The 12,507-nt window shown below is 40.5% G+C and overlaps 1 protein-coding gene across 4 annotated transcripts in view; it reads right to left on the bottom strand.

Moving 5' to 3' along the window:
• The window catches only part of Elavl4 (ELAV like RNA binding protein 4), a 148,203-nt gene extending 139,206 nt beyond the window's left edge, over positions 1 to 8,997 (bottom strand). For 3 of the 4 annotated variants that reach the window (XM_030253253.1, XM_030253254.1, XM_006502798.4), the window contains exon 1: positions 8,855 to 8,997. In XM_030253253.1, the coding sequence (XP_030109113.1) occupies positions 8,855 to 8,872 (18 nt within the window). In that variant the 5' untranslated portion in view covers positions 8,873 to 8,997. The remainder of the gene's footprint in view (positions 1 to 8,854) is intronic. The other variant, NM_001163397.1, reaches the window with a different exon arrangement.
• Between the last annotated feature and the right edge of the window lie 3,510 nt (positions 8,998 to 12,507).

Raw genomic sequence — 12,507 nt, forward strand, 5'->3', positions numbered from 1 at the left:
ACCTTGGCCTTGTCTCTGCTGCATATCAGTTCAGTAGTGTCTGGCTTTCTGTGGTTATGACGACAGTGCTTACACACTGCTTATCTCAATTTGGGTGACAAATTTATTAAGCTTGTTCTCTGGCTTACAAATTAGAGCATGCTGTCCACTAAGCAGAATTAGCCATGGAAGCAGACAGTGGTGCACTGTGCCTCTTATTTAACACCACTTTGTGATTAGGGGACAAATCACTGACTTGCTCTTTACTTTGAATTCTCTCCCTTTGCAACCTCTGATTCTTCCATCTCAAACATTAGCAAAGAAAATTAAGCTCACTTCAATTTGGTAAACTGTGTTGGGGCTATTCATCTCTTTAAATTAATTATAATACGATACCTCTGCATCATTGTGCCGCTAAAGAATAAATCATATTTTTGAAGGTGAGGGAGCTATTTCAATGTCTAAGAATGTTCCACATATTCACAGGTCTCTTAACTTCTGTTCTTTTGTCACATGCCCTTAAACAACATAATTACCCTATCCAAATGATAAGATAGTGAGCTGCTTCTTTGTTTCTTGCTTTTTTGTTCTTGTTATTTTTGTCTTTGTTTTTGTTAACTTGATGCAAACCTTGACATCCTTTGGAAGAGGGCGTCTTAACTGAGAAAATGCCTCTGTAAGATTGGCCTATAGGCAGGTATGTGGGGGTATTTTCTTAATTAATGAGGGCCCAAGCACACTGGAGGTGGTGCCACTCCTGGGCAGGTAGTCTTGGGGTGTATAAGAAAGTAAGCTGAGCAAGTCAAGGGGAGCAAGACATTAAGCAGCTCCCCTTTAACTTCAGCTCCTGCCTTCAGGTTCTTTCCTTGAGTTCCAACCTTGGCTTCTCTCAATGGATTATGACCCAAGGTTTATAAGTCAAATACAACCTTTCCTCCTCAAGTGGGTTTTGGACATGGTCTTTTATCACAGCCACAGAAACCCTAACTACGACAAGGATTATCGTGTTTGTCGTTCACGCTCCTGTCAAAAGTCATCATCTGATGAGACACAGATACTTCCTAGGACACAAACTTGAAGTATGACTTTTGTTAATATAGTCATGAACCAGGCACTGACAGATTGTTAATTACAATGACCCAATTAAGACCCTCAAAATAGCTGCTTTGCAGGTGATATTCTTTTAAAAACCAGTGCCTTGAGACCTGAAAGAAGATTATCATCAGTCACATGGAGGTGAATGGGGAATTCATCTTTAAGAAGAAATAAAAAATCCCTTCTATAACAGCAGCAGAGCAGGAAAATACAAAGAAACTACACGGTAGACAAGAGACTAGAGTTGCACAGGGTCCTAGTCTGTTCTTCAGCAACAAACACATGCCTCCACGACATAGACTCCTTACATAAAGCACTTGCATAAAGCTGATGTCTCTCAAAATAATTACATTTTGAAACTGTCTTCTCCAGCCAACCTTCCTTGATTTTAATTAAAATCAGAAAAAAAACCCCAACAACTTTAATCCTTCTTGTTTAGTCTTTGATCGACTCATACTGATACCTTTGCTCAGTAAATAATTTATTAACTATCCACTAACTAGAGTCTAGGACCTAGTACAGGACCAGGGTTCTGGGATTCTAGGGAATACAGTGCCAAATAAGAGCTAGTTTCTGTCTTCTTGGAGTTGAGTGCCTTTCTCCATCTCTGTCAACTCTGCCTATGGGACCCAAAATGTGGCATTCTTTAACAGAATCACTGTAAATAAGCAGTTTTCTTTAACAAGCGGTGGGGTTAAGAAAGTTAAGATATTGTAGGTAGAAAAGTGGCAAATTTAAAAGGACAAAAGCAGATATAAAGAATGTTTTGTAAACTGCAAATAATTTAACTTGGCAGCATAGGATGTGAATGGGAGAGAGTGGCATGCCAGAAGATTAATTTAAGGGTGAAGATGGATGAAGAAAGGCAAATCAATAAACTTGGGCATCATACCGTGGATAGTGTGTGGTCAGATCTGTGTTTTAGGAATAGCATTTACTATTTGTGATCAAAGAGAAGAAAAGGGACTTGAAAGTAGTACAGAGTAAAGAGGATTTTGTGGTAGAAACAGCAGTGGGACTTTAAAAAGGAAACTCAAAGATCACTTACTATTTAGTGTATTTACTATTCTGTGGCTAACTAAAAGCAGTGGTCTAAATGAGTCCTAATTTTGCTTCCCTATTTCTCTTTTGGAGAGATGATATGCTTCATTTGTGGTGATGTGGTAAATGACATCAATAAAGAGTTCTACTCTTTACAAAAGGGGCTTCTAAAACTGAAATTTTATACAAATAACAATTTAGTGTACCATGCGTATAAACATGCTTTTATATCGTATATAAATAGGATATAAAATAAGATACTTTTGAGACCAGGATAGCAAGGTTTTCTTTCAATAGTATCTACCAGGTGGTTCAGATTTCTTTGCAGAATATTCAAAATTGATTATGACTATGAGTCACAGAAACAGGATTCAAGCTCTTACCCTGCCATTTATCACATGTCAATGCTTGGGCAAATTACTCAGCTTCTCTAGGTTGTCATTTTTAAGAAGCTATGTGCTTAGATTTCAACAATAAACAGAAGGCCCATTCCCAAAGTGGCTTTGAATGATATTTAGATGAAGGGTTGGATAAGGACATTGGGGCTGGCAACAGGGAGACGATACTAGCCCTAGACCTTGAGGAACTCCAAAGAGAAAAAGTTGCATCTATAGATTGGACAGGGGTGTGGCTCAACTCATTAACCAAACCAGAAGCCAGACAGGCAGGGAGCTCATCCCACCCTTTTCTATCTCATACATTCTCAATAGTGGATAGGCTGAACTTTTCTAGAACAAGAGAACACAAGAGCCCAATGGTAGTCCTTGAAGGTCTATGATAAACAAACAAAATTGTGAGCGAATGGAATATACCATGCTCCAAACATAACAACTGCCCACCTGTCTCCCACATAGATTTGCTAAGGGGTTCAAGCAAAATAACATGTAAAAATACACCGCAATTTAAAAAAAAGTGTGGATCATGAGGATCTATAAGAAGCAACAACAAGTAGTGATACAAGACTGTCAAGGTTGATAGATGTCAATCTTTCAGAATAAGTGTTTCTTTCTTTAAAATAATTTTTCTTTCTGGTCAAAAATGAAAATGTAAGGACAACAGTGAAACAGAAAAGGAAAATCTCCGGTACCAAATAATTTGAGTATAAGTGGAAAAGTAGTTCCCCTAATGTGAAGTAACAGAGGCAGGGCAGGAATCAGAAGTCTCTCTCTTTTGTGGTCTAGAACCAGCTTTTCCTATAAACACCATTTTACTTGCAAAGAAATCTTTTAACAATCATTGACAGAGAATCATCATGTTCTTAGCACGTAAGCTAAGTATCTATTTAGTTACTGGTAGACAATATTTTTTGGAAATTCCGAATCATGCATTATCTTTTTGCTCACTCCCTTCAGTCACACTGATTGCCTTGCTGTTCTGGGAACCACTACACTACTGTCTAAAAGTGTCAGCTTTGAATATTCCCTCTGCTTATGTTTCAGAGATCCAGGCACATGGTTAAGTCTCTCACTCTCATCAAATTCTGTTTAAATGTCACTGTCTCAATGAGGTCTACTCCGCTCAGGATTGCAATTTCCCGCTTGAGTCCCTAACTCTCCGGTCCTAGCCTAACTTTTTCCTCCATTGCATTTGTAATTTTCTAACACACTATGTGCTGTACTTCATTATTATAGTTATTTTTAGGGTTTAGGTCCCTTTTCCCTGAGCTCACAGGGTCAGCTGTGTTTTGGGTAAGCCCCTTCAGTCAGGCCTGACCCACACAAGGCTCTAAGGAAATACTCAGTTGGTTCAAGCAATCCATTACTTAGTTATATAAAATGGCTTCAGAAGGCTCAAGGACTTTAGCAATTTTGTGCCAATGTAAATTTCGAAGATGCCAAAAGGAAATTTTGATGTTATATTTTAGATCTCATAGCCTCATCCAAATCTTAATTTGTTCCTAAATTTTACTTATAGGTGAAACCTCATGTGAAGATTAATCCACATTTTATTTTATCTATCTATCTATCTATCTATCTATCTATCTATCTATCTATCTATCTATCTATCTATCTATCTATCTAGGTTTTTCGAGACAGGGTTTCTCTGTATAGCCCTGGCTGTCCTGGAACTCACTTTGCAGACCAGGCTGGCCTGGAACTCAGAAATCCACCTGCCTCCGCCTCCCGAGTGCTGGGATTAAAGGCATGCGCCACCACGACCGGCTAATCCACATTTTAATTGCATGTAAAAGCACCATAGTTCTATTAAAGGAAACATGAGATTAAGCATAAATTAATACTATAGATCATAAGAGTTTGCAACTGGAACTGGAAAGATGTCTCAGGAATTAAGAGCATTTGCTGCTTTTCCAGAGGACCAGGGTTGAAGTCCCTCCAGTCACCTGGCAAACTACAACTCTCTGTAACTAACTCCAGTTTCAGAGGAACTGACATCATCTCCTGGTCTCTGAAGGCATAGGCATTTAACTACTGCACAGACATAACAATAAATATGCTGGCAAAACACACACACACACACACACACACACACACACACACACACACACACACACACACACACACACACAGTAATAAACCTTGTTTAAAAATTAATGAGGACCAACCAAAGAGTACTCAGTGGGTACCCATGGCTCCACCTGGATGTGTAGCAGAGGATGGCCTTATTTGGCATCACTGGGAGGAGAGCCCCTTGGTCCTGTGGAGGTTTGATGACCCAGGATAGGGGAATGTTAGGCCACTGAGGCAGGAGTGGCAGTGCAGGGGGGTGGGGGGGAGGAGTGGGGAGGGGTGGGAGGGAGCACCCTTACAGAGGCAGGAGAGAGGGAGGAGGGGATAGGGGGCTTGTGGAGGGGAAACTGGGAAGGGGGAAACATTTGAAATGTAAATAAATAAAATAACCAATAAAAAATGAAAAAAAATAATGAGGGCTTGCAGTGAGCATACTTTGGATAACTGCTCACTCTGTCATTATACTAGGAAAATGTAAGGATTCCTCCAGCAACTAGGTACCATGTGGCAGCTACAATGTCAACACTAGCCACTTGGACAGTGGACCAGAGGCTGTGCCAATGAACTCAAACTGGTCATAGCATACATAAATGCATTTGCGGACCATTTCTGCCAAAGCAACAGAAGTTTATAGTTCTCCTACATTTTTCTTAAACAAAATATTGTGTTCTGATGCATAAACACGTTGAGTAAAGATGGATTTTAAACTGTAGGTAGTTTAGCTGTCTCTGTATACACCATTGTGAAGCTGCTTTGAGTGAACAAAGGTGGCTTGTATACCAAACTGTGTTCATAAACTTTTGGCTTGCACTTTAGGAAAAAAAAACACCAAAGGATTAACATTATTATTTTGTTGCAGAGAGAAATAGAAAATCAAATTAAGAGCTCACATAACAACTCAATATAAGAGTATCAGAAGGCTTCTTTCTAGAAAGTCATACCTTCTGTTCTGTCACTACATGGCCAGAAAGACTATGATGTCACTGCATGGCTATCTTTCTCTGTCAGTGAAGGATAGCACTCATAGTGGACATTGTTACAGACTGATCTCAGTTTGGACAATGGTCCTAACTCTGTTCTAGTTGTAATTAGTGTCCCATATAAAATGTATGTGTGGTGTGAGTGTGTGTGTGTGTGAATGTACATGTCTGGTGTGTGTGTGTGTGTGTGTGTGTGTGTGTGTGTGCCTATGTGCAAGTATGGCTATGTACTTTTTGGCACATGATAAATGTTTTAGAGTTTCTCACTGTAGCAACAAACTACAACATTTAAATTAAAATTGAACTGCTTCAAAACTAGAATCAATACGTGGTCTATTTTGTATATCACATACTGAACTATTTCAAAAGAGGCAATTTAGCTCTTTTAGTAAATACTTGTATCATGTGTAATAAGAAACTGCCCCTCAGAAATCACATATAGAATGAATATAACCTCCAACCACTTAGAATGTGACTGGATTTTGAAATAATGGCTTTTAAAGAGATCAAAAGATGAAATGAGTCATATTATGTGGGCCCTACTCAGAGATTTATTTCTTTAAAACTGGGGATTAGATACAAGAAGTAAGACTTACAGAGAGACAAGGAAGATGATCAACCAGTCCTAGGAAAGAAGCCATCTAAAATCTTTGCTAACACCCCAACCTTGAACTTCTGGCAGTGAGAATCATCGGAGATGAATTGCTGATGTAAGCCACCCATTGTATGGTATTTGTTATGGCACCAAGAGACCTTAGTTTATTCATAAAATGATGAACACAATCCTAAAACTTCATTTCCTAATCCTAAATCACACCTATCAATGATACTGGCTGCCTCAGTTATAAAAAACGATAGGTATGATCCTACAGTGAGTCAAACGTCCAGGTACTGAGGTTTGCTTTTTAATAAACCAATGTTCATATTTTAAACCTATACTTTTTTTAAATAAAATACTATTCAATAGTTCCCCCTTAAGTAGTTGTTATCATAATTAAACCATTCTGAAGAATAGAGAAGACATTTCCAAAATTGTCAGTAACTTCTGAGTACTTTATTTATTCCTTCACTTATTTGAGACAGGGTCTGACAATACAGCCAAGGCTGGTCTTGAACTCTCAGTGCCTCTCAGCCTCTGCAGCTGATAGCTATTTTTAAATAGGCAGTAGCAATGAGGTTAAATAACAACTACTGTAGGCACAGTCAGTTTCCATTTGGCATTTGCTGCACATGTATGGTGTTCTATTTAATTCTCATATCAACTTTTTAAGATTTGTGTTTTACCCAGCCTTGTACCCCAGTCTCTGAGTAGACTATTGGGGAGACCAAGATATTGATTATGCATATTCATAACAACTGAGTGATGGATGATATCAGACCTGAACCAAGAATATGAGTCAGAAGCCCTTATTCAAATGTATAGCCTGTATATATATAAAGTTAGGGTGCAGTCCTGGTGCTTATAATCTAGAAATTACAAACCCACACTGGATTGTGGGTCAGACTGGGTAAGGACATGGGTCTCAAAACCAAACAATCAAATAAACAAACCATACAGAGAGCTGGAGTTGAATGTAGCTGAGTGGTTGGTAGAGTGCTTGTCTAACACTGAATGATGTGGTAGCTTTAAACCCCAGTACTGGGATCTCTCTCTCTCTCTCTCTCTCTCTCTCTCTCTCTCTCTCTCTCTCTCTCTCTCTCTCTCTCTCTCTCTACCTCAAACACACACTAAATAGAGGAATTAGAGGCCAACTGATCTAACTCATAACCCCACCTTAACTAAAATCCACACCAGAGCACCTTATCTTAATAAGCAAGCAGGGGTTTCCAGGCTAATACAAAAGTAACTAAAGAGGATTACTTAGAAGTTCTTTAAATGAAAACCTGCATGTAAATCCCTGGTATGTTTCTTGAGTAGTTAGGAAATGGGGGGAAATCCTCTAGAGAGGTAGGTGGGTCACAACCTTCCCAGCCCCAATGGATTCTGTTAAGTGCTTTGAAAACTGTGCAGTAGTTCATCCACAGTGTCACAGGCCACCCTGGCAGAGAGTCACCAGGTAAGGTGCTGTGAGCTGTGTACTGTCATTTTGTTAAGGAAGCAGGGAGAGAAACATCTGGATTGAACCTTTTGATTCCTCGTTACATTAATTTTATTCAGTGTTTTAAATTCAGCCCACTCACATTTACAAAACACTTCACACAGACTCCTTCCTCATGAATGGAGCTCCATTCACATCTCACCTAAAACATCAAACTTATTCTGAAATGACTGAGGTTAAAGCTTGTTCAGTGTCAATTTGCAAGTATTATAAAATATGAAAAGCCAGGCAGACGAAGGCAGGAGGGTAATGCGAGGGCAATGCTTTACAAAAAAACAAGGCAGCTAGGGTAAGGAACTTCAGGGCTTCCAGGAACCCATCCTGCTCCTGACAAACCCTTGTGGGGGCGGGCATTTAATACCTCAGAGGGAAGATTTTATGAGAATTATTGCCCATGAGCAGTATCTGCTAACAGCTTGGGAATCAATATGATTCATCCCTCCCCACCCCCACCCCAGAACCTGGAGCTGTTTTCTAGAAGTTCCCCCTTTGCCCCCGCTTCCCCGTGGCCTTCCAAAGTCTCTTAATATATGCTGGGGGAGGGGAAGCTGTGTCGCTTTAACAGGTTCACGGTTTCAGAAGCCTGCGTTTACTAAATCTTAAATGTCTTACAACCTCCAGTCCAAAGAAAGACAATTACAACACACGAATACCCAACACCAGAGCCTCTTTCCTCCTTAAACGGAGCACTGCTTAGGACAACAGACGAGCCGACTCCGTCTTATCTAGAAACACAAATCCCGGGTCTGCAATCGGGAAAGGCACTCAGAGGTGCACGCCTCCCTGCGCGACAATTAACAAGAGTCACAAAGGCTGAGAGCCCCCTGAGAACCCGCGCTCGTGCGCCCTGCACCTTGGGGCCGGACTTTTCGGCGCCATCAGTTCAGCAAAGCCACCCGGAGGCGGAGGAGTGGCGCGAGTCGCCGCCTGGTAGGCTGACTGGGGACCAGGGGAGGAGAGGCACCCACTCAAATTTCAGTGGTTCTCCCAGGTGGAAGTCGCGGGGGACAATGAGGGCATGGCCCGGAGCCCCTCGGAAAGGACATGGAAGCTCGTTCCCGATCCCGGAGTGCTGGTCAGGGACGCACGGTCCACAGGCCGGTGGCGACCACGTGGCCAGCGGGCGCCGGCGCTGGTGACGGCGGGTGGGCGGGGCGTTGGGGGCGCGCTGCGGGCGCTCAGGCGCCGCTACCTGGTTCTGGAGCCTCATCTTCGCGGAGGCGGGGTCCGGGGTAAGCGATGGAGGCCCCAGCGGGCACGGCGGGCTCGAGGACGCCGGACGAGTCGCTTCTCACTGGGTCCCGCGCTGCACACTCGTCGCCCGCTACGCCATCCCCGCCGCCGCCTCTAGGGGGCGCTTGACGTGGAGTCGGAGGACCCATCCTGAGACCCTGGTTCCCTTCAAGGGGGTGGGCTTGGAGGGTACTCTTGCTTAGAAATCTAAAGGAACAATGTTTCAAGACTGCGGCTTATGCTGTTCTTGAGTTTTAAGCGCGATACTTTTTGCACGGTTCAAGTACATCAACACAAGTTTGGCAAGACTGACAGACCTTCTCTTTAACAGGGAATGTAAGATTGGAAGTAGATGCTTCAAGCTATGTTAGGCTGTTTGCTGTGTTAAGATACTGTCTGTCCAAGTAAAGTGAGGAATGGGAATGACCGATTTCAGTATCACACACACCCCCTCCACCACCACACACACACATGCAAATAAAATGACCAAGACTTTTGTGCACTGTGGTTTCAAGTAAAGATGTTTGCTTAGCTAGATGTTCAGTTATTCTGTGACCTCCTAGACTACATCAGAGGTTTGAACAATCCAGTATTACTAGCCCTGTGATAGGTAAGAGGATGGATGTCAAATCTGTGAAAGGGGCTTCTTTGACCCTTTTTGATTATTTTAAAATGATCACTCCCAGGATTCAGACACTCACTCTTGGATTATTGAGAATGCCCACTATTTCCTGAAGAAAAATATAGGAAACAAAAACAAAACAAAAAAACCTAAACCCTAATTCTTAATCACACACAAAATATAAAAACAAACAAAAGGTACACGTGAGAAAGAATAGTTGGGCTAACGTAAGCTTAGTGTGAAGTTAGAACAGAACACTGACCTTTATCGATAGATGAAGACTCTCTGAGATAACTACCCTGAGCCGCAAGGGATTTTGGGAAAAAGACTTATTTACTTTATAGTTCTCAGTATTTTCACATTATACCATATTTTAAGGAGTTTTACCTTGAAACAATTCCCCTCAAAATTGACTACATTGTGGAAGAAGTGTGAGTACCTTGTAAAAGGAGAAAGGAGTAACAATGAAACAAATTTGGTCTCTTAACGCTTTTTAAAGTCGTATTAGCTGTATTTTCCATTCTATTTCATTCCGTTCAAGATTTAAATGATTACATGCAAAGCTGAGTGACCACTGCTGGTTGTAAGAGCTGCTTTCTAATGCAAGAGAGCTGTTCTTTAAGCAAATAGGGATATACCAACTCAGAAATCTGCTAGTATAAATCCTTTTGACTTGCAATTCCCATTCTTATAAGTTCGAGGAAGTAAACATTAATGTACCCAATGATTGATCCTGTTATTGCTTACTGTTATAGCCTTTGAAATATGGGAAGAACACTATGGAAGACTGAATAGTCAACAAAAGAGATTTATCATCCAAACAATGGAATATTCTAGAGAAATTAAAGATGAGACAGTCAATGAACATTTATCAACATGGAAAGATGTTTGCAATATATTTTATAGTAAAAAATACAAGTGACAAAGTTGTATTCTCCATAGAATTCCTTATTAGAAAGAGTACTGGTTATTTTGGAAGGTAGAATTATGAGTGGTTTTTAAATTTTTTTCTTTTACTTATTCATACTAATGTAAAGAAACCTTTATGAAAGTTAAGTATTTATTTAGAACTAAAATAATCTTGTCTTGCTGTATCAATAAAAATCAATATAATGGTTATAAAAATGCCTAAAATGACCAAAGCCTCTTGGTAAGCGCCAGGTAAAGTCTCCGTGCCATTTAACATGGAAAAAAACATGGTCTCAGGAAGGCACCATGGTTAGGGGGTCAACCAGACATAGGTTCACATCTGAGATATGTCCTCTTTAGAGTATATCATCTGGAACAGTTGTTTTTTTCTAAAGCCTAATGGTAGTAGCCATATTAATAGTAATAGTGAACTAAGAAGCACATTGTACCGTCTCATTCCATCATCAGCTGATGTGAAAATGCTCTTAAGGAGGGAAGTTAAATAACTTGCCTAAGTTTACACATCAAGATAAATACATCTGTGTGGATTAAACACAAAGGGGTAATTTTAAGCACATTTAAACTGCCAGGTGTATATAAGAAGCAGCCTTATTTATAATAGCCAGAAGCTGGAAAGAACCCAGATGCCCCACAACAGAGGAATGGATACAAAAAAATGTGGTACATTTACACAATGGAGTACTACTCAGCTATTAAAAAGAATGAATTTATGAAATTCCTAGGCAAATGGTTGGACCTGGAGGGCATCATCCTGAGTGAGGTAACACAATCACAAAAGAACTCAAATGATATGTTCTCACTGATAAGTGGATATTAGCCCAGAAACTTAGAATACCCAAGATATAAGATACAATTTGCGAAACACAGGAAACTCAAGAAGAACGAAGACCAAAGTGTGGACACTTTGCCCCTTCTTAGAATTGGGAACAAAACACCCATGGAAGGAGTTACAGAGACACAGTTTGGAGCTGAGACAAAAGGATGGACCATCTAGAGATTGCCATATTCAGGGGTCCATCCCATAATCAGCCTCCAAATGCTGACACCATTGCATACACTAGCAAGATTTTGCTGAAAGGACCTTGATATAGCTGTCTCTTGTGAGACTATGTAGGGTCCTAGCAAACACAGAAGTGGATGCTCACAGTCAGCTATTGGATGGATCACAGGACCCTCAATAGAGGAGCTAGAGAAAGTACCCAAGGAGCTAAAGGGAACTGCAACCCTATAGATGGAACAACAATATGAACTAACCAGTACCCCCGGAGCTCTTGTCTCTAGCTGCATATGTATCAAAAGATGGCCTAGTTGGCCATCACTGGAAAGAGAGGCCCATTGGACTTGCAAACTTTATATGTCCCAGTACAGAGGAACACCAGGGTCAAAAAGTGGGAGTGGGTGGGTAGGGGAATGGGGGGAAGGGTATGGGGGACTTTTGGGATAGCATTGGAAATGTAAATGAGGAAAATACCTCATAAAATATTAAAAAAGAAAAAAAAGAAGCAGTCGTAGTAGTAAGAAGTTTGGGTAACATTCTTATTACTCAAATCACCTATCTCTTCAGGGAATTTGATTTGGCCGTTTGGTGTGGGAGGTAAGTGCTTGGCTCTAAAGTCAGTCTTGGTTTGAGTTTAAACTATGACTCTTGTACATCTGTGGTTTTGGGTAAGCTATATAACCCTTTCTTGTACCCCAGTTTTTTTTTTATATAAAGGGACATCAAAACAAGTTCTAAGAATTTAATTAGTACACAGAAAATAGGAAGAATAAGTACCTACTATACTTATAGTTCTAAGGTTATTTCAGGGTTAGAATTTTAAACTTCTAATCATCTTCTAACAAAGATTTTGGTGCACACTTTTATGTGGAGATATATATCTCCACAAAAAAGAAAGCATGGCATTTACATGCTCATGTAACTAAACTGAAGTTAAATCAAGACACAGGGAATACAAAGCCTGCTAATCACTTCACTCCTAATTTTGCCAGAACCTGTACCACTATAAATTCTTCAAAATACAGATATACTATGGCATATTAGAAAGTGATTGTGCATTCTA

This window comes from Mus musculus, chromosome 4 (assembly GCF_000001635.26).
Source record: "Mus musculus strain C57BL/6J chromosome 4, GRCm38.p6 C57BL/6J".
Lineage (NCBI taxonomy): Eukaryota > Metazoa > Chordata > Mammalia > Rodentia > Muridae > Mus > Mus musculus.